Source organism: Oncorhynchus gorbuscha, linkage group LG18 (assembly GCF_021184085.1).
Source record: "Oncorhynchus gorbuscha isolate QuinsamMale2020 ecotype Even-year linkage group LG18, OgorEven_v1.0, whole genome shotgun sequence".
NCBI classification, from domain to species: domain Eukaryota; kingdom Metazoa; phylum Chordata; class Actinopteri; order Salmoniformes; family Salmonidae; genus Oncorhynchus; species Oncorhynchus gorbuscha.
Window position 1 is genome coordinate 49,645,360 of NC_060190.1, and position 27,675 is coordinate 49,673,034.

General features: G+C 44.5%; 1 protein-coding gene across 2 annotated transcripts in view; it reads right to left on the reverse strand.

Moving 5' to 3' along the window:
* LOC124002412 (cyclin-dependent kinase 18-like) overlaps nucleotides 1-25,891 on the reverse strand; it is a 62,304-nt gene extending 36,413 nt beyond the window's left edge. The window contains exon 1 of one of the 2 annotated variants that reach the window (XM_046309777.1): nucleotides 25,638-25,891. In XM_046309777.1, the coding sequence (XP_046165733.1) occupies nucleotides 25,638-25,848 (211 nt within the window). In that variant the 5' untranslated portion in view covers nucleotides 25,849-25,891. The remainder of the gene's footprint in view (nucleotides 1-25,637) is intronic. The other variant, XM_046309778.1, reaches the window with a different exon arrangement.
* Between the last annotated feature and the right edge of the window lie 1,784 nt (nucleotides 25,892-27,675).

A 27,675-nucleotide genomic window follows, 5' to 3' on the forward strand; every position in this document is an offset into this window, starting at 1 on the left:
GACTCAAATGACAAGACTCTAGACATTCTGTGGAAGCTGTAGGCAGTGCAACCTCGGCCTCATGTAATTCGGTTCACTTTGAACAATTCCTGGAAGTAGCGCAAGGATATTTATTTCCATTTTCAGTGATCAGATTTTCCTGCACCTTTCTGTTATAGTCACAGCCGTGATTTAACCAGTTTTATAAACGTCTGAGTGTTTTCTATCCACACATACTAATCATATGCATATACTATATTCCTGGCCTGAGTAGCAGGGCGCTGAAATGTTGCGCGATTTTTAACAGAATGTTCGAAAAAGTAGAGGGTCGACTTAAGCTTCCTGACTGAGGTCTTGACGTTGCTTCAATATATCCAAATATTTTTCCTGCCTCACGATGCCATCTATTTGTGAAGTGCACCAGTCCCTCCTGCAGCAAAGCACCCTCACAACAGGATGCTGCCACCCCGTGCTTCATGGTTGGGATGGTGTTCTCCGGCTTGCAAGCCTCCCCCTTTTTCCTCCAAACATAACGATGGTCATTATGGCCAAACAGTTCTATTTTTGTTTCATCAGACCAGAGTACATTCCTCCAAAAAGTACTATCTTTGTCCCCATGTGCAGTTCCAAACCGTAGTCTGGCTTTTTTATGACGGTTTTGGAGCAGTGGCTTCTTCCTTGCTGAGCGGCCTTTCAGGTTATGTCGATGTAGAACTCATTTTGCTGTGGATATAGATGGTTTTGTACCTGTTTCCTCCAGCATCTTCACAATGTCCTTTGCTGTTGTTCTGGGATTGATTTGCACTTTTCACACCAAAGTATGTTCATCTCATGGAGACAGAACGCGTCTGATTCCTGAGCGGTATGATGGCTGCGTGGTCCCATGATGTTTATTCTTGCGTACGTTTGGAAACCAGACTTGTGGAGGTCTACTATTTTTTTCTGAGGTCTTGGCTGATTTCTTTAGATTTTCCCATGATGTCGAGCAAAGATGTAGGTAGGCCATGAAATTCATCCACAGGTACATCTCCAATTGACTCAAATTATGTCATTTAGCCTATCAGAACCTTCTAAAGGCATGTCATAATTTTCTGGAATTTTCCAAGCTGTTTCAAGGCAGTCAACTTAGTATATGTAAACTTCTGACCCACCGGAATTGTGATAAAGTGAAATAATCGATTTGTAAACAGTTATTGGAAAAATGACTTGTCATTAGGACTGGGATGTGTGCTCTTCACCTCTGCAAGGCAATTTGTATAAATGTACTTCAGTCTCCTTTGTTTTCTCAGCAGGAGCTGTGTACCGGTGGCCGTGTCAGCGGTGTTCTCGTTGTTGTGCGGAGTTATTCGAGGAAGGAAAATTGAGGAAGGCTCCATACCACCCTCTCGCTTTCCTTGTTATTTGCTCCACACCCCTTGGCTGCAACCCTTCTCATTTAGTGTACCCTGCGCGCACAACCTGTGTGGAATTCCTGGTCTCTGTCAGTGTTTGGAACTGACAATCTGAGGTCAAGAAGGCAGAGTTCATCTGTCTATGCTGCCCTTCAGTTCCTTGACTTTTTGGCCCTGACGGAGACATGGATCACCCCAGATAACACTGCTACTCCAGCTGCTCTCTCTAAATCTCACTACATTTTCAATCATATTTTCTTTCTCACTCACCTGTCCATTTGCTCATTTGAATTCTGTGCTGTCACTTGTCCCCTCAAGCTTGACATTGTCATCTATCGCCCACAAGGTGCCCTTCGAGATTTCTTCAATGAGCTTGAGCCCTTGATAAGCTAATTTCTTGGCGATGGCTTACCACTCGCCGTACTTGGCTACTTCAACCTCCTGATGTCTGCCTTCGATTCATTTATTTCCAACTCTCTTTCCCTTCCTTGCCTCTTTTGATCTCTCCCTTTCACAGTCCCCTCCCACTCACAAGGCAGGCAATATGTTTGACCTCATCTTTACCAGAGGCTGTTCGCCTACTAATATTAGGGGCAGCAGGTAGCCTATTGGTCAGAGTGTTGGGCCCGTAACCGAAAGGTTGCTAGATCAAATCCAGAGCTGACAAGGTAGAAATCTGTCGTTCTGCCCCTGAACAAGGCAGTTAACCCACTGTTCCTATGCCGTCTTTGATCACTACTTTGTTTCTTTTTGTCTCCCTCTCCAAACCTATCCACTCAGCTCCTACCCAGATGTTAATGCGCTGTCTCAATCTTCGCTCTCTCTCTCTCCCCCTCTTTCCTCTTCTATCCTATCATCTCTCCCTTCTGTTAAATGCGTCTGTCTCCTGATTCTGCCTCCTCGACCCTACTCTTCTCCCTTTCCTCATCCTATGACTCAAGCTCAACCTCGACAAGACAGAGCTGCTCTTCCTCCCAGGGATGACCTGCCTGCTCCAAGACATATCACCTCTGACAACTCTGCGGTGTCCCCCTCCCAGAGTGCAAAAAACCTTAGCGTGACCCAGCACAACACCCTGTTGTTCTCTGAAAACATAAGTTGTGACTCACTCCTGCAGGTTAATGCTCTACAATATCCATGGAGTACTACCCTACCTCACACAGGTCAACTCCCGTCTAGACTACTGAAATTCGCTTATGTCTGGGCTCCCTGCTTGTGCCATCAAACCCCTACAACTTGCTGCAGCCCACTTGGTGTTCAACCTTCCCAAGTTCTGCCATGTCACCCCACTCCTCCACACACTCCACTGGTTTCCAGTTGAAGCTCACATCCACTACAAGACTATGGCACTTGCCTACGGAGCAGCAAGAGGACCTGCCCCTCCCTACCTTCAGGCTATGCTCAAACCCTACACCCCAACCCGAGCACTCTTGGCCCTCCCACCCCTACGGGAGGACAGCTGCCGCTCAGCCCAGTCCAAGCTCTTCTCTGTCCTGGCACCCCAATGGTGGAACCATCTGTAACCCTACCTCTTCCCAATAGCATCTTAATTAATCTCCCCCCAAATGCCTTTTTTGAACCAACACTTGACCCCCCCCCCTAGCTAGCGCTGACTTTGCTGAAAGCTACTTTATTAAGGAAAAATGTGGTTGGCCCATCTCGCTATCTTAAGATGAATGTGCTAACTGTAAATCTCTCTGGATAAGAGCATCTGCTAAGTGAATAAATTGTATAACTGAGGGATGGTATCATCCTGCCAGCTCATTGCACAGGCGGACCTCTGCTGAGCCAATGTTCCCTTACCTAATGTGCACTGGATGCCCTTCCACACCAAACAGAACAGCCAGTGATTGGTTTGTGGTCTTTGGTTGAGGTCAGGAACGATGCAGACTCTGTGTGTGGTGTTCCCTGGCTGTTGTTGATGCTAATCTCAGATCACTGATGGATTGAATAATGAGGCAGGAAAAACAGCAGGATAGCATTTAGTCAATACAGTCACCTCTTGTTCACAACCCAGACACTGCTGTGTCAATACCTTATATAACCATACCCCCCCCTCACACTCATTACATCTCTCTCTAGTCATCTCTCTAATCGTTCTCGCTCCCTCATCTTTCTCTGAGCAGCAGTGAAGGCTGGTTTCTATGGTCTCCTATTCTCTATTAGTCTCCTGTGTGTGTGTGTGTGTGTGTGTCACACTATCAAAGAGCATCTGGTCGTATTGGGGTGCTCAGTCCAGCCGTTCATTCCCTCTGATCATTCCTGGACACAGACGGCCTTAATGGTGCTACCCTGATCTCTCTGACTCATCTCTCATCGCTTTCTCTCATCGCTTTCTCTCATCGCTTTCTCTCATCGCTTTCTCTCATCGCTTTCTCTCATCGCTTTCTGTCATCGCTTTCTGTCATCGCTTTCTGTCATCGCTTTCTGTCATCGCTTTCTGTCATCGCTTTCTGTCTTTCTGTCATCGCTTTCTGTCATCGCTTTCTGTCATCGCTTTCTGTCATCGCTTTCTGTCATCGCTTTCTGTCATCGCTTTCTGTCATCGCTTTCTGTCATCGCTTTCTGTCATCGCTTTCTCTCATCGCTTTCTGTCATCGCTTTCTGTCATCGCTTTCTCTCATCGCTTTCTCTCATCGCTTTCTCTCATCGCTTTCTCTCATCGCTTTCTGTCATCGCTTTCTGTCATCGCTTTCTGTCATCTCTTTCTGTCATCTCTTTCTGTCATCTCTTTCTGTCATCGCTTTCTCTCATCTCTGTCCCTTTCTCTCATCTCTGTGCCTTTCTCTCATCTCTGTGCCTTTCTCTGTGCCTTTCTCTGTGCCTTTCTCTGTGCCTTTCTCTGTGCCTTTCTCTGTGCCTTTCTCTGTGCCTTTCCTTCTCTGGCTCATACACAACTGAACTAGCCTGTAATAGGCTGAAATGTGTTTCTGGGCTGAGTGGTAGGAAAAGCCATTACCACCCAGTGTGTCAGCAGTCTAATCTGATGAGTGTGATTTTAAAATGACTTCATATGAACCTGGCAGACCTTCTGTCCACTCCAACATAATAACATTAGCTCTGGTCACCAGAGAGGAGACAACAGTCACACACAGACAGATATTTCCTTGGAAAAAGAGAGGATGAGAAAATTGAAATAGATGTTCAATGTCCCATGGCAAGTATGCATCACAATCCTGAATACCACCTCAGCCATATTGGGTTTCCATTGACATGGTTTGATGGACTTTGTCCATTCTAGAAATTCTGCAAAATGAGAGAGGAGTTTATAAAGAGATGAAAAGCACATGTAGCAGGAATGGCATGTGATGCGAGGGGGGTGTGAGAAGAAGAGAAAAGATGGAGCACTGGTGTTTATTTTTTATAAATGAAATTCAGGAGGAATAATGAATGCGTGTGTGTCTTTCTACTGTACTACGGACAGACTGTTCTTCTGCAGTGTGTGTGTGCCTAGCTGCGCAGTAGTAAGGATCACGCTGGGCCTTTGGTCATTAACTCTCGCACCAACAGTTCACACGCACTGAAAGACTGGTCATTCAAGTGCTGCCTGTGTAACTGCCGATAGCCACACACACACAGAGCCTAGTGGTTAGAGCGTTGTGCCAGTAACCAAAAGGTTGCTGGATCGAATCCCCGAGCTGACAAGTTAAAAAATCTGTTGTTTAATGCCTGAGCAAGGCAGTTAACTCACTGTTCCCCGGGCGACGAAAAGACGTGGATGTTGATTTAAGACAGCCCCCTGCACCTCTCTGATTCAGAGGGATTGGGTTAAATGCTGAAGACACATTTCCCTTTATTTTCATGAAATCTCAGGACTTTTTGGAGAGTAAAAATGTTTGACCATTAAAAATCATATTTTCCTTAACCTAACTCTAACCCTAACCTTAAAAAAACATTAATCTTAAAATAGCATTTGAACAAATTCAGGACATGATAAAAGTTTACTTTTCAAAAATGGAATTCAATGTTAGGACACTGGGGTCCTGATAAGGTAGGAAAACAAGTACACACACACACACTCTGTCTCTCCACATATGTGCAACATGCACAACTCACTCCAACAGAGAATGTCCCCAGAGGACGGCAGACGGACGGTAGACAGAAGGCACACACAGGAACATTGAACATCTGTCCCCCATGTACCAGAGTACAGATCACATACGCACCAATGCACACGCGCTCACACAGACACATGCCGCCTCTGAGCTGTCCTGCGCAAAGTTGGTTATTTCCAGGTGCAAGAGAAAAAAAGACGGGCTACTCTCAGAACATAAAACAATGATTATGCACAAGGAAAACAGAGAGAATTGGAAGCACTGATTTGCTTTTAATGAAATGTTCTAATTCTAAAGGGCTGTTGTGGTAATTGTGTGTGACTGTAGATAATAAGTACAATGGTGAAGAGCTGTGTTGTTTCTCCTCTGGTCATGTTCCATAGGGACTGTTGTCATGTGTCCAACATCACAGTGTCACGTGTCTCATGCACTCTAGAGACGCACAATGCATGGTGGGAGTTTCCCCCGCTCTCTCCCTCCTCCCCAACCATCCTTCTCTCCCTCCTCCCCAACCATCCCTCTCTCCTAAACCGTGGTGAGACAATAATAAAGATGACCTTATGTATTTTTCTCGCCAGCGGCAGTGATGCTTCGTAATAAAACAAATGCTCCTTTCTTTGGTCTCTCTCTTATCCTCCCTCGCTGTCTCTCCCCCTCTGGTCTGTTGTGTATCTGTCTCTCTTGCTCTCTCTTTCTGAATAGAAGGCCTACTGTAAACCATGTGCCTGAGTGAAAAACAAATATCTCACTGCTGGGTCAACATCAGAATGCAACATTGTGTTCCAGGCCTGAACATGCAGCTTTATGTAATAGGTAATTTATGTTACACTTCTTATCATGTTTGGTCAATTGCTTTTTGCTTATAGTCATATTGTGCTCGTAATCACAGGGGCTTTGTGTGCACTCAATGTTAGCAAGTATAAATATTGTAAATATGTGTGAGCATGTCTGTTTGTGAGCCTGCAAAAGTATATGTGTGTGTGTGTTCATGTACTTATGCAGATGCATGTGATGTGATTGCACCTGGAACATCCGATGTCAACCTTGGCTGTGTTGACCGCAGTGTGCTGCAGAGGGTATTACTGCAGAGTGTCATTCACTATGCTCAGGAGGCTGGAAAAACTCCTGCTCCTAGTGAAGACGAAAACAAACCCTTTACATGGACAAAGAGACAACCACTGCGACTGGACAATAAAACTAACGGGGCTGAGCTCGCTGTATGCCGGGTTTCAGGCCTTTGCATCTGTCTTTAAACATACCCATACAGTCAATCAATCATTTTGGATTTAAAAGGCCTATGTAACCTAGCCAGCCGATGTTTGAATAAATAAACCAAATTTGATCACGTTCACATTTTCCAGAACACAAATAAATGGGCTTATTTTAACCTCTTGCTCCTACCCGACACGCAGGCGTCCCATCTAGACATCTGGAAATGCAAATGCGCTACGCTAAATGCTAATAGCACTCGTTAAAACTCAAACGTTCATTAAAATACACATGCAGGCTACTGAATTAAAGCTACACTCGTTGTGAATCCAGGCAACAAGTCAGATTTTTAAAATGCTTTTCGGCAAAAGCATGAGAAGCTATTATCTGCTAGCATGTAACATCCCAACCCGCAGGGGACGTAAACAAAATAATTAGCATAGTCGGCGCTACAGAAAACGCACAAATAAAATATAAAACATTCATTACCTTTGACCATCTTCTTTGTTGGCACTCCTAGATGTCCCATAAACATCACTATTGTTTTTTTTCCCGATTAAATCGGTCCATATATAGCCTAGATATCGATCTATGAAGACTGTGTGATCAAGGAAAAAAATAGCGTTTTATAACGTAACGTCATTTTTTAAAATGAAAAAGGTCGACGATAAACTTTCACAAAACACTTCGAAATACTTTTGTAATGCAACTTTAGGTATTAGTAAATGTTAATAAGCGATCAAATTGATCACGAGGCGATGTATATTCTATAGCTGTACGTCTGGAAATAATGTCCGGGTAAATCTCAACCAAAATATCCGGTCGGAGACCGGAAGAAAGGCGCTACCTTGTGTCCGTTTGACCAAGAAACAAATCGTAGGCAAATGACAAGACTGTTGACATCGTGTGGAAGCTGTAGGTATTGCAACCTCGGCCCCATTTAATGTGGATCACATTCAACAATGGATTCTAGTGGCGCATGGATATATTTTCCCATTTTCAGTGATCAGATTTTCCTGCGCTTTTCAATGAAACGCATGTTCTGTTATAGTCACAGCCGTGATTTAACCAGTTTTCTAAACGTCTGAGTGTTTTCTATCCACACATACTAATCATATGCATATACTATATTCCTGGCATGAGTAGCAGGGCGCTGAAATGTTGCGCGATTTTTAACAGAATGTTTGAAAAAGTAGGGGGTAGGAGTAACAGGTTAAGCTATAAATACATAGCTTAGGCTATAAAAATATGACGTTACATTTGCCCTGGCCAGGTCCAGGTGGTTTCTCTAGACTACCTGCAGCTGTGGTTAACAGTAGGTTACAGTTGATCAGACTAATTGTGCACGTTGACAAATCATGAGTACATTTTTTTTTGTGGCAGGTATGAGCTTCCATATAAAACAGCTTGTGGCAATGAATTCACTAATGATCACAATTTGCTTTTACCACAATAATTTGCATGATGTTGATAAAAATGAAGCTTGTAATGTTGTATGGTAGGCTTACTGTACTTTTATATTCTTATGAGAGGGTTAATAGTCTAGTCTATTGTTACTTGATGAAGACTGCTATTAGCAACTGTAATTTTGTCTTGAAGCTGAAAGGCAATGAGTGTAACCTACAGACGAGGAGATAAACCCTTTAATTGTCTGCACATGCTTGTGAATTCTTGCATTATTCAAGAGTGTAGTATGGTTTGGTTGCATTATTCAATAGTGGGAATAGGACCTTTAGATTCAACATCTGTCAATCTGTCTGTCCCACCACACACAGGAGAGAGCAGATAAGAACATGTTAGGGATGTCATCATGAGTAGTATGGCTCTGAAACACACACACACACACACACACACACACACACACACACACACACACACACACACACACACACACACACACACACACACACAGGAGAGAGCAGATAAGAACATGTTAGGTATGTCATCATGAGTAGTATGGCTCTGAAACACACACACACACACACACACACACACACACACACAGGAGAGAGCAGATAAGAACATGTTAGGGATGTCATCATGACACATGGATCACACACACACACACACACAGGAGAGAGCAGATAAGAACATGTTAGGGATGTCATCATGAGTAGTATGGCTCTGAAACACACACACACACACACACAGGAGAGAGCAGATAAGAACATGTTAGGGATGTCATCACACACACACACACACACACACACACACACACACACACACAGGAGAGCAGATAAGAACATGTTAGGTATGTCATCATGAGTAGTATGGCTCTGAAGCACACACACACACACAGGAGAGAGCAGATAAGAACATGTTAGGGATGTCATCATGAGTAGTATGTCTCTGAAGCCCACACACACACACACACACACACAGTTGGGTGTGATGTTGTGTCCGTGTGTCCGTGTTATGTTCAGCAGTGTGCTTGAATTCCAACTAGGGGAGAGTGGGACAAGTTGAGCCAAAGGGTTATTTGAGCCACCCTTTGTTTCTAGGAAATCATACACACAATTATTAATGTGACCAACGATTTAGGAAGAGGTCATCATTTCTTGGAGTCTGAAAGAAGAAACCACATAGAAAAAGTGGTAATCAAGTTAGTTTCAAAAATGATTTTCACAATGTCAAAGGAATTTATTGCATTATAGGTTTCATGATGCTTGTATCTCAATCAAAGTAGATCAGTTGGTCTCTATAAGCTACAATATGAGGTCCTAAACCTAGCATGAAAGTGCATCATTGTAGCTGTGTTGGCTAATATAGTCAATGTTTGCCTTGGGGTAAGTTGAGCCATGAACTCAAGATAGATTAGTGTTACCATCATTGGTGTTAATAATCCTACTGGTGGCATAATGTTATCATAATGGTTAAAAAAAATAAACAATGACCCAAATATAACAATGGCTGGCAGTGGGAATGCCTTAAGTGAGCTGAACAGTTCTCTTTCATAAATTATTCATGATGTCACAACCTGGCCATCTAAACGGTACTGATTGTCATTGATGATGTCACCGGGCCTGACCATTTGAATGTGATCAGTTGTAGTGAAGTAATCATGTCCTGGACAGCTGAGTGGCGACGCATTGGCTCTGTTGATGGTTTTATCTGGCCCTTATGTCAGAGTACTCTCAAATTGCCTGTTACGATCTGTCCCCCAGCTCTCTCACAATCAATAATCTAACTCTGTGTGTGTGTGTGTGTGTGTGTGTGTGTGTGTGTGTGTGTGAGAGAAATAGAGGCCAGAGAAGGTTAGTGCTGACAGCTGGCCTTTCGCCCATACGTCTGTGCCTCAAACCAAAAAAATCACCATTACTCATATCATGGTTGAGGAGTGACCGCCACTACAGGTTTCAGTGCTAGGGCTAAAAGACAGTTTATGCTTGATTAGAAAATGTCGTCGGAGGCTCCATAAGGAGGGTGTGATGCAATTGCAGAGCCACCAGAGGCAGGCATAGGCCAAATTGTCAAATAAATGAACTTTGTCCTGAATACATGTTCGAGGCATGTTTAGGGGCAAACACAACACATGACTGAGTACCACCTCATATTTGTAAGCATGGTGGTGGCTGCATCATGTTATGGGTAAGTATGTCATTGGCAAGTACTAGGGAGTTTTCTAGGATAAAAATAAATGGAATAGAGCTAAGCACAGGCAAAATCCTAGAGTGAACCTGGTTCAATCTGCTTTCCAACAGACATTAGGAGACAAATTCACCTTTCAGCAGGACATTAACCCAAAACACATGGACAAATGTACACTGAAATTGCTTACCAAGACAGCATTGAATGTTCCTGAGTGGCCTAGTTACAGTTTTGATTTAAATCAGCTGGAAAATCTATAGGAAGACTTGAAAATGGCATTCTAGTAATAATCAACAACTAACTTGACAGAGCTTGAAGCATTTTTTTTAAATAATAATGTGCAAATGTGTACAATCCAGGTGTGCAAAGCTCTTAGAGACTTACCCAGAAAGACTAAACAGCTGTAATCGCTGCCAAAGGTGATTCTAACATGTATTGACTCGGGTGTAAATACTCATATACGACAGCATGTTCCAGTTCCAGCCAATACCTAGCAACTTTGCACAGCCATTGAAGAGGAGTGACAACATCCCACAGGCCACAATCAACAGCCTAATCAACTCTATGCAAAGGAGTGTCATGCTGCATGAAGCAAATGGCAGTCGAACCAAATACTGACTGGTTTTCTGATCCACACCCCTACCTTTTTGTTTTTAAAGGTATCTGTGACCAACAGATGCATATCTGTATTCCCAGTCACATCAAATCCATAGATTAGGGCCTAATTAATTTATTTACTGATTTCCATATATGAACTGTTATTCAGTAAAATCTTTGAAATTGTTGCATATTGCATTTATATTTTTGTTCAGTATATATTAGATATTTCTGAATTTCATTTTCAATAAATATGCAAACATTTCTATAAACATGTTTTCACTTTGTCATTATGGGGTACTGTTTATAGATGGGTGAAAAAACAACAATTGAATACATTTTGAATTCAGGCAGTATAACAGCAGAATGTGGCATAAGTCAAGGGGTATGAATACCTTCTGAAGGCACTGTATGTCAAATGTGATAGTCTGCCTATAACCAACCTGAGTAGGCCTATAGATCCATTCCTATTCAATTCAGACTTTATTATTTGGCTGGTTCAACAACTACATGTTTGTTGAATTTGGAAAAATCCCACCTACTCAGCCAATTAGGAGCCCATACTTCATTACCGCCATGGCATACTGCATACTTTTGACTAAACAGTACGTGATAAATAGTGTGCGGTTTAAGTATGTAGGATGCGTATTCGGACACAACCAGTGTCTTTAATGAGCTCTTACCCAGCTAGAGTTAGCTTCTGGAGAACCAAGCTGGCAATTATCTAAAATCACCTCATCAGACTACCTCAGAACAGCCAGCCAGATTAGAATACAGTCTACCAGACCAGCAGGCAGAGTTCACTTCACCACTCAGAGGGGGGAAAAAAACAGAAAGAGACAATTGGCACAAAGATCCTTATTTTCAAAAAGGGTGATTGTGCAAGAGTGCCAAAGATGAAGAAGTCACTGCAATGATCATTGTGGAGAATTTGTTGCCTCAGATAAGTTTCTGTGTGCATCTCATTAGAAGTCACTGAACATGACTATAAAGCTGGAAGACTAGAAGCTCTTACTATAAACTATGTGTCTGGATGTGAAAATGTGAAAACACCTCATCGGATTAAGACATATTTTTCTCAAGGCAGAAGACATCAGGCGGATGGTTTCTGTGAAAACACTGTAGCTTTCAGGTATAAATGACTGATTGTTCTGGAATAAAGTTGACCCCATGCAGACTGCAAGGGTTATGTGAATTACATGGCTGTTGTTATGAGCAGCATACCTGATCTGTCTCTGCCGGGGCCTCTGAGGAGAACATGACGTGCTCCAGCTTGGGGGGGGGGTGGTGTAAGGGTTAAGGCTATTATGTGTCTTTCATGAAAGCTCATATGTGCTGACTGTTCCTGTAGAGCTGCATTAGTGTCTCTGTTGTATCTAAACAGTGTGCAGGTATTCCCCTTCCTCCTCTAACCTCAAGCACACCATCTAAACAGTGTGCAGGTATTCCCCTTCCTCCTCTAACCTCAAGCACACCATCTAAACAGTGTGCGGGTATTCCCCTTCCTCCTCTAACCTCAAGCACACCCCCAGGAGAGTGAGGGAGAGATCACTGGATTTAGCATGGTGTTTGATCACAGTTCCACTGAGTTGGTTGATAATGTCAGACTGACCGTGGCTTAGACACCTGGGCCCGGTTTCCCGATAGCGATGGAACTTAGGCTTACTAGTGTTTTAACACAGCATCTTTCCTACAACAGGCAAAAATGTAACATTCGTTTCCCAAAACACCACCCAGAGAGAACGTTCGCTATATGTGTCTTTGGGGCATGTGTCGATGCTGATGGGATGAAAAGAAAGGCAAGCTGCGCTCGGATCAGCTTTCTCCATTGAAAGCTTACCTTAACTTTAGAATCATTCCACAATACTGATGACGGATCATCTCCTGGAAAGATATCATCTATGGCTGCAAATATTGAAGCTGGTTATTCTAATGCTTACCCTAAATCAAGATTTGGCACATTATTATTCACATGTTGTTACACATCATGAAGTATATTGAGACAAATTACAGACAGTAGCCTACAAGTAGCAAAATAGAACTCAACTGATTGAACATGAAATGTATTTCAATCAGCGGCTGCCCACCAATTAGGGTGTTAAGGGTGGCGCCCCACCATTATGTTTTAAATGCTCATAAAAGTGTGGTAAATGTGTACATTTTCCCGTTGAAAAAAGATATAGTTCAAAACCAGCTGTTCAGTTACTTACTTCTCTGCCCATTAGTGTCTGCTAGCAGCAGCAGCTCTGCCTCCATGGGGGCATAGGCCATGCGATCATTGCTTGGATTGTTTTGCCAGCTATTTGATATGAGGGGGAATTGCCCTAATACATTCTCAGGATTTCATAGCATAAATTATATTATTCTATATGTTATGTTTATTCCATGTGTAACTCTGTGTTGTTGTATGTGTCGAATTGCTACGCTTTATCTTGGCCAGGTCGCAGTTGCAAATGAGAACTTGTTCTCAACTAGCCTACCTGGTTAAATAAAGGTGAAATAAATAAATAAAAGATTACGAGTGTTAATAACGATGGTTTTGGGAAACAGATCAGTCTTCTCCCTCCCTCCCTCCCCTCACACCAAGGGAATCACTTTCGAGCCTGGACATCTTGTAGTGGGAGAGGTGAGAAGTTTGACTGAAACACACACGCTTTTCCGCACACACAATGATACCAGCTTGGTGTGTGGCTTAGCATGTGTGTATAAATCTGGGCTTGATTGTATTCCCAGTGAGTATATTTATATCCGTGGTATTTTTTTGATGAATCCAGGCCCATTGTTTCTCTATGCCGTGGCTCTTGCTTCATATTAACATGATTAAAAACGGGTTTGAGGGTGTTCGATGAGTCAGAGCCAACAATAGGACGTGAGTTATATAAATAGTGTAATGTGCCCCATACAACCCAACATGACACAAATCATCTGCCTGCTTGTAATCAGAGTCAGTGCAGGTGACACACATACACACAGCCAATGAACACTGGGCAAACTCCATTCCTGGCACAGAGCAGCCAATCATGGCAGCATGCACACGTCACACACACTCTACAGCAGGGGTGTCAAACATACGGCCAGCAGGCCCATTCAATCCGGCCAGCGAGGTGGTTTGAGTGGCACATCATACACATGCCACTGAACACCCATGGCCTCCACGAGTTAGTATGTACTGTATGTATATATACTGATCAAAAATATAAACGCAACATGTAATGCGATGGTCCCATGTTTCATGTGATGAAGTAAAAGATCCCAGAAAGTTTTCAATCAAACCCCCCAAAATGTATCTCAAATGTTATGCACAAATGTGACTCATTTCAGCAAACTAGGCATATGTCGCAAGTCACTACCATCACAGGAGAGGCATTTGAACATTTATTTTTTATCAGAAATGCCTTCTTCAACATTTGAACTTTCATGTTGTCACGTTCTGACCATCGTTCGTATGTGTTTTCCTTGTTTTAGTGTTGGTCAGGACGTGAGCTGGGTGGGCATTCTATGTTGTGTGTCTGGTTTGTCTATTTCTATGTTTGGCCTGATATGGTTCTCAATCAGAGGCAGGTGTTAGTCATTGTCTCTGATTGGGAACCATATTTAGGTAGCCTGTTTTGTGTTGGTTTTTTTGGGTGATTGTTCCTGTCTCTGTGTTTGCACCAGATAGGGCTGTTTAGGTTTTCGCACGTTTATTGTTTTTGTTAGTTTATTCATGTATAGTGTCTTTATAAATGAAACATGAATAACCACCACGCTGCATTTTGGTCCACCTCTCTTTCACCAGAAAAAAACGTTACAGAATCACCCACCACAACAGGACCAAGCGGCGTGGTGATGGGCAACAGCAAAAGCAGCAGCAGGAGAGGCAACAGAGGCAGCAGCTGCAGGGGTAGCAGCAGCTGCAGTGGGAGAGGTTGCACTACTTGGATAAATGGATTTGGATGGAGATTCTAGACGGGAAAGGACCCTGGGCAGAGCCAGGGGAATATTGTCGCCCCAAAGCCGAGCTGGAGGCAGCAAAAGCAGAGAGGCGGCATTATGACGAGCTAGCACGGCAGAGCAGATGGAAGCCCGAGAGTCAGCCCCAAAAATGTATTGGGGGGGGTACAGGGAGAGTGTGGCAGAGTCAGGAGTCAGACCTGAGCCAACTCCCCCTGTTTATCGTAAGGAGCCAAGGAGGAAACCAGAACCAGAGTCAGTGTTGGAGGTGAGCGAAGCAGAGACTGTGAAGGAGTTAATGGGGAGATTGGAGGAGAGAGATATGAGGGAGTGGCTGTGTTGGTGCATGAGACACAGAATTCGCCCGATGGAGCGTGTCGAGGATTTGATGACACCTGGGTCAGCTCTCCATACTCGTCCTGAGGTGTGTGCTAGTTGTCTGATGAAGACTGTGCCAGCCTCACGCACCAGGCCTCCTGTGCATCTGTCTAGCCTTGCACGTCCTGTGCCATCTCAGCACTACAGTGCTCTTAGCAGTGCTAACCGTGGCGACCGTGGTGCTGGTCAGGCACCGTGTTATGCGGTGGATCGCACGGTGTCCCCAGTACGCGTGCTTAGCCCGGTGCGCTACATCCCAGCTTCCCACATCTGCCGGGCTAGGGTGAAGATCCAGCCAGGGCGGTTAGTGCCAGCCCTGCTCTCAAGATCTCCAGTACGCCTTCACGGTCCGGTCCATCCAGTGCCACCTCCACACACCAGCCCTCCGGTGGCAGCTCCCCGCACCAGGCTTCCTGTGCGTGTCCTCGGCCCAGTACCACCAGTGCCAGCACCACGCATCAGGCCTACAGTGTGTCCCGCCTGTCCAGCGCTGCCGGAGCCTTCCTCCTCTCCAGCGCAGCCAGAGTCTCCCGCCTGTCCGGCGCTGTCAGAGCTCCCGCCCCTCATTCCAGAGGCGCCAGTGCTCCTCAGTCCAGCACTGCCAGAGCCTTCTTCTCCAGCGTTGCCGGAGCTTCCCGTCTGCCCAGCGCCGTCTGAGCTACCAGTCTGCCCAGTGCCGCCAGTCTGCCCAGCGCCATCTGAGCTACCAGTCTGCCCAGCGCCGTCTGAGCTACCAGTCTGCCCAGCGCTGCCAGTGCTGCCAGTCTGCCCAGCGCCGCCAGTGCCGCCAGTCTGCCCAGCGCCGCCAGTGCCGCCAGTCTGCCCAGCGCCGCCAGTGCCGCCAGTCTGCCCAGCGCCGCCAGTGCCGCCAGTCTGCCCAGCGCCGCCAGTCTGCCCAGCGCCGCCAGTCTGCCCAGTGCCGCCAGTCTGCCCAGTGCCGCCAGTCTGCCCAGTGCCGCCAGTCTGCCCGGATCCGCCAGTCTGCCCGGATCCGCCAGTCTGCCAGGATCCGCCAGTCTGCCAGGATCCGCCAGTCTGCCAGGATCCGCCAGTCTGCCAGGATCCGCCAGTCTGCCAGGATCCGCCAGTCTGCCAGGATCCGCCAGTCTGCCAGGATCCGCCAGTCAGCCAGGATCCGCCAGATCCGCCAGGATCCGCCAGATCCGCCAGTCGGCCAGGATCCGCCAGTCGGCCAGGATCCGCCAGTCGGCCAGGATCCGCCAGTCAGCCAGGATCTGCCGGAACCACCAGCCAGCCAGGATCTGCTAGATCCATCAACCTGCCTGAGCTTCCTCTCAGTCCCGAGCTTCCTCTCAGTCCCGAGCTTCCCCTCAGTCCCGAGCTTCCCCTCAGTCCCGAGCTTCCCCTCAGTCCCGAGCTTCCCCTCAGTCCCGAGCTGCCCCTCAGTCCCGAGCTTCCCCTCAGTCCCGAGCTTCCCCTCAGTCCGGAGCTGCCCCTCAGTCCGGAGCTGCCCCTCAGTCCGGAGCTGCCCCTCAGTCCAGTGGGGCCCGTTGTTAGGTTTCTTAGGCCAAGGTTAGCGGCGAGGGTCGCCACTCAAGGGACGCTAAGGAGGTGGACTAGGACAATTATGGAGTAGGGTCCACGTCCAGCGCCAGAGCGGCCACCGCGGACAGATGCCCACCCAGACCCTCCCTTATAGGTTTAGGTTGTGCGTTCGGAGTCTGCACCTTGGGGGGGGGGGGGTCTGTCACGTTCTGACCATCGTTCGTATGTGTTTTCCTTGTTTTAGTGTTGGTCAGGACGTGAGCTGGGTGGGCATTCTATGTTGTGTGTCTGGCTTGTCTATCTCTATGTTTGGCCTGATATGGTTCTCAATCAGAGGCAGGTGTTAGTCATTGTCTCTGATTGGGAACCATATTTAGGTAGCCTGTTTTGTGTTGGGTTTTGTGGGTGATTGTTCCTGTCTCTGTGTTTGCACCAGATAGGGCTGTTTAGGTTTTCGCACGTTTATTGTTTTTGTTAGTTTATTCATGTAGTGTCTTTATAAATTAAACATGAATAACCACCACGCTGCATTTTGGTCCGCCTCTCTTTCACCAGAAGAAAACCATTACACATGTGCCTTAACAAACCTGCATGCCATCTGTAAATACGAGTGAAGTTGTTACATTACAAGCCTAGTTGGTTTAGCCACAGAAAAAGACAAGAACCTTTCCGCTAGCCATGACTGGCTGAGATAATGAATGGGCTGGATACGGCGGGAGATGAGTTTTGGATTGGTCTGCTGTATAGCATCTTCTGTCTATATAATGAGATGCTCGTTATGAGTAGATAATCCTTTAAACTGAATTTTTTTCTAAAGATATGTTAGCCATGGAGAAGTGCAAATGTGTTGTTACTGCTCTCAATAACATTGCTGTCCTGAACTATCAGGTTAGTCGATAGCGCTACATGTCTAGGCCGCTATATGTCTAGGTGCTTATCAGGCGCTTCCCGCTATCAATGGGAAGAACTTCTGATGTACTACTTTCAGGAGGACGACCGACTCATGCAGGCTCTCTCTGACCCTGAAAATGAATCAGACAATGTGAACCAGAGTGACATGACACAATGACCAAGCAAGCTGTACAAACAAAATGGAAACGACACAGGACGTGTTATTTAATGAAAGGGGTTGCAGTCTGTTGTGAAGAGTTCATTCATGTATACGGGCAAGAGTCTAGCTACAGTTTCAGATGTTATACGTTTCTAATTTTGTCAGAAAGTTGTTTTCATTGGAAAGTTAAAGCTTACTGTTAGCAAGCTAGCTGATGTTAGTTGGCTGGCTCGCTAGCTAACATTACGTGTATGATCTGTGGAGTAACTTTCTCAAAGCCATTTGCATTGCTAGTTATAGCCTTATGTTAGCTAGCTAACTAGCTGCCATTGAACCTATTTTGTTAACTTTAACTAGCTATGGCAATCGGTTTGTATTGCTAATACTCTATGGATTGGGATTTTGGTTAATTGTTTAGCTTGCTAGCTACATGTCTAAAACAAAAGACTCCACTTCGCCAGATGATCCCATGGCCTATCAAGTTAGCCAGGTGTGTCCGACAGTGATTACGGCTCTCTATTGTATAATAATGCTAAAATATTTGTATCTGGAATTTGTCTTTTAGCATCAGTAGAACATGTTTCACTCTCCTCCACCAGTCATACAAGGAGAATGGTCTAACGGCTCCAATCAAAAAGAGAGCTGGTCCAAGCAAGCACTTGTTCAGAGTGACCGGTCTGTCTACCAGAAGATGGTTGCTGACTGCAAGACCACCTGTCAAGACGTGCAGTTGTCTCTGGGGGTCCCTACTGAACCAATAAGCAAAGACATCAGGATGTATTACAGCTTTGATTTTACTCAACAAGTAAGCAATATGTCCTCCTTTATACTGATTAAGGACATAGATGGATAGATGCACACACACTATATATATACACACACACACACACACACACACACACACACACACACACACACACACACACACACACACACACACACACACACACACACACACACACACACACACACACACACACACAGTGGGGAGAACAAGTATTTGATACACTGCCGATTTTGCAGGTTTCCCTACTTAGAAAGCATGTAGAGGTCTGTAATTTTTATCATAGTTACACTTCAACTGTGAGAGACGGAATCTAAAACAAAAAGCATCCCCAAAGAATGATGTTTTCACCTCCATGCTTCACGGTTGGGATGGTGTTCTTGGGGTTGTACTCATGCTTCTTCTTCCTCCAAACACGGCGAGTGGAGTTTAGACCAAAAAGCTCTATTTTTGTCTCATCAGACCACATGACCTTCTCCCATTCCTCCTCTGGATCATCCAGATGGTCATTGGCAAACTTCAGACCGGCCTGGACATGCGCTGGCTTGAGCAGGGGGACCCTGCGTGCGCTGCAGGATTTTAATCCATGACGGTGTAGTGTGTTACTAATGGTTTTCTTTGAGACTGTGGTCCCAGCTCTCTTCAGGTCATTGACCAGGTCCTGCCGTGTAGTTCGGGGCTGATCCCTCACCTTCCTCATGATCAATGTGGAAGGACAGCACTGTGACAGGGGTCAACATCCCACAGCTGGTTGGACTGGAGGATGGTACGGTGCTGGTGGAAAGTTATGGTTGGCAACAACACCTGACTCCATACTTCAGGCTGCTAACACAGATCAAGCAGTACCAGGACTTCAGGTGAATATAATTTTCATTGCATTGTATGAGGTTATTATTCGTATCTAAACTTTGGAGGTGAATTGATGTTATGCAAGGTTGTAATGTCTTGCATTTTCTTTGTTATTTCCTGTTTTACAGCTTTGATGCTCTGGAGCCTGGTGTTATTGTTTCCAAGGAGGGTTCGGACTTAGAAGGGACCAGGTTTCAGCTGCTGCGCAACGCTGACATCCTTCCTCTCATAGATGGTCTGCCTGTACAAGCACCACCTGGACAGGACAAAGCTAGACAAACTTATATTTTTGAGAAGATCAGGGAATTTTGCGACGAAGATGCTATGGACATCACATGCCCTGCACCACAGTCAAGGGCATGACAGAAACAGGCTCTCCAAATGTAGATTCCCTTGTTCATTTGTGGTTCGGACGTACCAGTTCACTGGGGGCGAGTTCTCAGTCAGCAGCACTATCTGCAGTGCCTCTATTCACATGACTCTCTCCTAACACACACATGCCATACGTTTCTGCTACTATGTTTTTTATCCTGCTGCTCAGCCACTTTACCTCTGATTGTATGCATATAACTACCTCATCTATCACTGATATTGTTCTTGTACATACTGTATATTATGTTGTTCTTGTACATACTGTATATTATGTTGTTCTTTCTCTACTGACATTGACACTTGTTCTTTTTTTCTTTATATTAACACTATTTCTGATATTGCTAATATACAAGTAACCATTTGGCTGTACCGTTTACACCTTCTGTAGAGACCCATCCATTTAGCAAGATGTGGCTGTGGGTTATAGCATTTCTTTCACATGACCCATCAAGTTAGACAAGTGTGTCATCTAATATTTTTTATTTTTTATCTGGACACTTTCTGTTTACCTTGAATTTTTCTTTATCGCTGGCTACTACTTTTACCAACTAGTCTTAATCTTTACTACATTACTCACTGTTTAGCATTTGACCTCACATGTGAATCCTTAAAGAGGTAGGTGGGGCTGGCTTAAGAGGGTGTGAACAATGCTGAATCTGTGTAGACAAAGAAGAGCTCTCCAGTAGGTGTACCAAAATATTCAAGGGCCTTTTTCTCAAAAGTGGGGTTACAAGTTTGTCAACTTTCAAAACAGAATTACTTTTTGGGGGGAAGAAATTCCTTTTGGAACATGTGATCTTTCACGAGCCTTAATAACAATCTTATATTCCATCCATAAATATAAATAAATTGCTAAAATATGAGTTGGTTTAGCCACAGAAAATGTCAGGAACCTTCCTGCTAGCCATGATTGGCTGAGATAATGGATGTGCCGGACATGACGGGAGATGAGTTTGGATTCAAATCAAATCAAATGTATTTATAAAGCCCTTCTTACATTAACTGATATCTCAAAGTGCTGTACAGAAACCCAGCCTAAAACCCCAAACAGCAAGCAATGCAGGTGTAGAGGCACGGTGGCTAGGAAAACCTCCCTAGAAAGGCCAGAACCTAGGAATAAACCTAGAGAGTTGGTCTGCCTTGTAGCTCGCTTCTGTCTGTAACATGAGCTGTTCAGTATGTGTTGATGGTACTTTCTACAGTGCCGTTTTTGAAAGATATAACGTTAGCCATCGAGAACTACACACGTTTTGCTACTTTTTTCAACAACATTGATGCCCTGAACTTAACAGGAGCTTTAGCTACCTGCAGATTCATACGACAGGGATTGGATTATGCCGGTTCAATGATTATGCCGGTTCTTTGATCTAAACAAAAGACTCCACTTTGGCCCTATTATTACATGACCCATCACATTAGCCAGGTGTGTCTGGGGGTGATTACATCCATCTATTATATTTCATGAACATGTGTACATGTCTAGACTATAGTGACCCATCCACTCAGCTAGATGTGGCTGGGGGGTGGTTAGCGCATTTCCATCACATGACCCATCAATTTAGAAAAGGGTGTCAGGTAACCGTCATCTAATAATTATAAAATAGTTTTAACCTGGACACTTTCTGTTTTGATATTGCTACTCTGCAAGTAACCAGTCAGTGCACCGTTTACACCTTCTGTGTCCTGTGCATGTGACAAATAAACATAGATTGTGTTTGATATAGTGTGTGTTTACCACGTCAAATAATATTTTATTAGTCACATGCGCCGAATACAACAGGTGAAATGCTTACTTACTACGAGCCCCTAGCCGACAGTGCAGTTTAAAAGAATATGGATAAGAATAAGAGATAAAAGTAACAAGTAATTAAAGAGGAGCAGTAAAAAATAACAATATATACAGGGGGGTGCCGGTACAGAGTCAATGTGCGGGGGCACCGGTTAGTACGTAGTATGTACATGTAGGTAGAGTTCATTAAAGTGACTATGTATACATGACAACAGAGAATGGCAGTGGTGTGGAGAGGGGAGGGGGCGCAATGTGAATAGTCTGGGTAGCCATTTGACTAGATGTTCAGGAGTCTTATGGCTTGGGGGTAGAAGTTGTTTAGAAGCTTCTTGGACCTAGACTTGGCGCTCCCGGTACCGCTTGCCGTGTGGTAGCAGAGAGAACAGTCTATGACTAGGGTGACTGGAGTCTTTGACCATTTTCAGAGCTTTCCTCTGACACTGCCTGGTATAGAGGTCCTGGATAGCAGGAAGCTTGGCCCCAGTGATGTACTGGGCCATTCGCACTAGACTCTGTAGTGCCTTGTGGTTGGAGGCCGATCAGTTGCCATACCAGGCAGTGATGCAACCTGTCAGGATGCTCTCGATGGTGCTCTCGATGGTGCAGCTGTAGAACCTTTTGATGATCTGAGCACCCATGACAAATATTTTTGGTCGCCTGAGGGGGTATAGGTTTTGTTGTGCCCACTTCACGACTCATGGTTTGCTTGAATCATGTTAGTTTGTTGGTGATGTGGACACCAAGGATTTTTTTTATTGATCTAGTCACTGGTGCTTCCTGCCATTCACATAGCCTCATGTGAATCCTTAAAGAGATGGGTGGGGCTCAGGCTTAAGTAGGTGTGAACTTTCAAAGCAGAATTACTTTCCCATTGTTCCTCAACTGCAGTGTATGATATACCATTTTCTAGCTCTGAGTCTCTACTTTTATCCAATGTAAAAAAACAGTTTCAAATTTAGCTACAAAAGACCTAATCGAGGTGGTCTGTCACAAATGTGTTTTACATCCCAGTTAGTGAATATTTCTCCATTGCCAAGATAATCCATCCACCTGACAGGTGTGGCATATCAAGAAAGAAGCTGATTAAACAGCATGATCATTACACAGGTGCACCGTGTGCTGGGGACAATAAAAGGCCACTCCAAAATGTGCAGTTTTGTCACACAACACAATGCCACAGTTGTCTCACATTTTGAAGGAGTGTACAATTGGAATGCTGACTGCAGGAATGTCCACCAGTGCTGTTGCCATATGAATGAATGTTAATTTCTCTACCAAATGTCTTTTTTAGAGAATTTGGCAGTACATCCATCCATCCTCACAACCGCAGACCACAGGTACCATGCAGCCTAGGACCTCCACATCCGGCTTCTTCACCTGTGGGATCGTCTGAAACCAGCCACTCGGACAGCTGATGAAACTGAGGAGTATTTCTGTCTGTAATAAAGCCCTTTTGTTGGGCCCACCCAGTGGGTAGGCCTATGTCCTCCCAGGCTCACCCATGGCTGTGCCTCTGTTTAGTCATGTGAAATTCATAGATTAGGGTCTACTAAATTTATTTCAATTGACTGATTTCCTTATATGAACTGTAACTCAGTAAAATCTTTGAAATTGTCTTGTTTTTATTTTTGTTCATATATATATATATATTAGTAGCAGTCCTAAGTTTAGACACACCTACTCATTCCAGGGTTTTTCTTTATTTTATTATTTGCTACAATGTAGAATAATAGTGAAGACATCAACTATGAAATAACATATGGAATCAAGTAGTAACCAAAAAAGTTAAACGAATCAAAATATATTTTATATTTGAGATTCTTCAAAGTAGCCACCCTTTGCCTAGATGACAGCTTTGCACACTCTTGGCATTCTCTCAACCAGCTTCATGAGGAATGCTTTTCCAACAGTCTTGAAGGAGTTCCCACATATGCTGAGCACTTGTTGGCTGCTTTTCCTTCACTCTGCAGTCCAACTCATCCCAAACCATCTCAATTGGGTTGAGATCGGTATTTCTGGAGGCCAGGTCATCTGATGCAGCACTTCATTACTCTCCTTCTTGGTTAAATAGCCCTTACACAGCCTGGAGGAGTGTTTTGGGTCATTGTCCTGTTGAAAAACTAATGTTAGTCCCACAAGTGCAAACCAGATGGGATGGCATATCTCTGCAGAATGCTGTGGTAGCCATGATGGTTAAGTGTGTCTTTAATTCTAAATAAATCACCTACAGTGTCAGCAGCAAAGCACCCCCACACCATCACACCTCCTCCTCCATGCTTCACAGTGGGAACTACACATGCAGAGATCATCCGTTCACCTACTCTGCGTCTAACAAAGACACGGCAGTTGGAACCAAAAATCTCAAATTTGGACTCATCAGACCAAAGGTAAGATTTCCACTGGTCTAATGTCCGTTGCTCGTTTTCCAACCAAGTCTCTTCTTATTATTGGTGTCCTTTAGTAGTGGTTTCATCAGAAATATCTTCAGCGGTCTCCTCTGAACAGTCAATGTTGAGATGTGTCTGTTACTTGAACTCTGTGAAGTATTTATCTGGGCTGCAATCTGAGGTGCAGTTAACTTTAATTTTATCCTCTGCTGCAGAGGTCTCTGGGCCTTCCTTTCCTGTTGTGGTCCTCATGAGAGCCAGTTTCATCATAGCGCTTGATGGTTTTTGCGACTGCAATGAAGAAACCTTGACAGTTCTTGAAATTGTATATCACCTCTACCTTGTCACAACACAACTGATTGGCATAAACACATTAAGAAGGAAAGAAATTCCACAAATTCACTTTTTACAAGGCACACCTGTTGAAATGCATTCCAGGTGACTACCTCATGAAGCTGGTTGAGAGAATGGCAAGAGTGTGCAAAGCTGTCATGAGCGGGCAGGTTGTTGGGCGGCCGGCCGTCACAAGACGCGAGATTTCATCTGGAGAGAGAGGGGAGAAAGAGGTCAGAGCACAGGGTAGGGCAGTGTGAGCAGAACCAGCGGTGTTGTTTGACTTAGCAAACGAGGATCGGATGTCGTCGATCACCTCTACCTTGTCACAACACAACTGATTGGCATAAACACATTAAGAAGGAAAGAAATTCCACAAATTCACTTTTAACAAGGCACACCTGTTGAAATGCATTCCAGGTGACTACCTCATGAAGCTGGTTGAGAGAATGGCAAGAGTGTGCAAAGCTGTCATTAAGGCTAATGGTGGCTACCTTGAAGAATCTAAAATATATTTTGATTTGTTTAACACTTGGTTACTACATGATTCCATATGTGTTATTTCATAGTTTTGATGTCTTCACTATTCTTCTACAATGTAGAAAATAGTCAAAATAAAGAAAACCCCTTCAGTAGATGTGTCCAAACTTCTGGCTGGTACTTTACTGTGTAAGTGAACACAATACCTTTCGTCCCCTAAAATGAAGGGACTATGTACAAAAAATGCTATAATTTCTAAACAGTTCCCCCGATATTGCTGAAAATACCCTCAAATTAATGCTGACAGTCTGCACTTTAACTTCATAGTCATTGTATCGTTCCAAAGTGCTCAAGTACAGAGCCAGAAAGAAAATGTGTCACTGTCCCAAAACATTTTGAACTCACTGTATATACACACACACACACACACACACACACACACACACACACACACACACACACACACACACACACACACACACACACACACACACACACACACACACACACACACACACACACACACACACACACACACACACACACACACACAATAATATTTCTGACAATAAAATACTGCGGGAGTCAAACACAGAGTGACTAGGATTAACTTAAACACACAGAGTTCCAGATATGTAAAAACAGAGCATAGTCCACAATAGAGAAGATGCCCTTAGAACTGTCCCAGGGTCAGTCTAAACCTGATGTCACCTTTTTGGTTCTGATCAATCATAGTCAGGATGACATGTCCCAGACCAGCACAATCACAGAGACATTGAGGAGGGGGGAAGGGGTGAGAAAGGGGGGATAAATAGAAATACAAAGTAAGGAGACAGAAATAGATAGAAAGAAAAGCAAGAGAGACAGAGAGAGAGAGAGACATAGAGAGAGATATACAGAGAAAGATCTAGAGTGAGGGAGGGATAAAGACCGAGAGCAGCAACAGTTGTACTTACAGGAGTGAAGAGGTTGTCTGCTAAAGGAAACAGAAGCCGCCCTCCTTCTGTTCACGGTGTCCAAAGACTTCCCAAGTGTGTCTGTGTGTCTTAATGTTATTCTGATGGAGCAGGCAGAAGACGCAGACCAGAGCGAGAATGGTAGAGAGAGACAACAACTCCAGTCTTCCCCTCTGACAGCGCACGACTCAACCCCTCCGTCCTCCTGCATGCAATCACTCCGCTGCCTGAAAAAAGGAAAAATAAAAACTGAAGAGAAAATCCCCAGAGGAAAAGAGAGAGCTATATGGAGGGTTTTATAATCAGCCTCTCTCTCCGCCCCCTACCTCTCTCTCCCCCTCCCTCATTGTTATAGCAACAGCCAATCACAGCTCAGCATAGCACAAGCCTTCCTCAGCCAGCCCTGCAGTGTTGACATGATTCTCACTTTAATCAGCTAATTCAATATGCCGTGTGTGTGTGTGTGTGTGTGTGTGTGTGTGTGTGTGTGTGTGTGTGTGTGTGTGTGTGTGTGTGTGTGTGTGTGTGTGTGTGTGTGTGTGTGTGTGTGTGTGTGTGTGTCAGGAGAGAGAACTATTTGAACATGGTGACAATTGACTGGCGGGGTGACAGGGTAGCCTAGTGGTTAGAGCATTGGACTTGTAATCAAAAGGTTGCAAGTTCAAATCCCCAAGGTACAAATCTGTTGTTTAACCCACTGTTCCTCGGCCGTCATTGAAAATAAGAATTTCTTCTTAATTACCTTAAATAAAGGTAAAATAAATACACATTTTTGAACTGGGGATAGTTGTAATGACATAGCATCTAGAAGAGCCATTTCAAATCAAACTTTATTAATCACATGAGCCGAATACAAGAAGTGTAGACTTACATTTACATTTACATTTAAGTCATTTGAAATGCTTACTTACGAGCCCTTAACCAACAGTGGAGGTCAAGAAGAGTTAAGAAAATATTTACCAAATAAACTAAAGTAAAAAATGTAATAAAAAAAGTATAAAAGTAAGACATTAACATAACAACAACGAGGTTATATACAGGGGATACCGGTACCGAGTCAGTGTGCGGGGGTTCAGGTTAGATGTAGGTAGGGGTGAACATGTTCATGTAGGTAGGGGTGAAGTAACTATGTATAGATGATAAACAGCAGCAGTCTTATGGCTTGGGGGTAGACGCTGTTAAGGAGCCTTTTGGTCTTGGTGCTCCGGTACAGCTTGCCGTGTGGGAGCAGAGAGAACAGTCTATGTCTTGGGTGACTGGATTCGGACAATTTTATGGGCTTTCCTCTGACAACGCCTATTATATAGGTCCTGGATGGCAGGAAGCTTGGCCCCAGTGATGTACTGGGCCGTACGCACTACCCTCTATAGCGCCATACGGTCAGATGCCGAGCAATTGTCATACCAGGCAGTGATGCAACCAGTCAGGATGCTCTCAATGGTGCAGCTGTAGAACTTTTTGAGGAACTGGGGACCCATGCCAAATCTTTACAGTCCCCTGAGGGCGAAAAGGTTTTGTCTTGCCTTCTTCACAACTGTCTTGGTGTGTTTGGACCATGATAGTTCGCTGGTGATGTGGACACCAAGGAACTTGAAACTCTCAACCAGCTCCACTACAGCCCATTTCAGCAGTGTGTGTGTAACTGTGTGTGAGTCAGCATCTATGAGTATTGAGTGGGGAACTCTGTGACGTGTGAATGTGGCAGGGGTAGTTCCCTGAGCAATCCTCACCTTATGAGTAACCTTCCCTGATACCTGAATACCCAGGTTAACCCTTAAAACCTAACATCTAGGCTTCAGCTCAGCTGGCTAATGTGAATGGCAATACATGAGAGCTGTTTGGTAGGACAGTAAGACTGTATTGTGGTCATGACTTACAAGGCCACTGAAAGGAGACATACAATCATTCACTATGTCTGTAAAACCGTGAGTGGTCACCGAACCTGACCTTGAACGGAGAGCTAGGAAAAATACAATTCTGTAGAGCTCAGATACGAACTCCCAGCATCTGATTCAGGCTTGTCTGCATTCCATTGGCA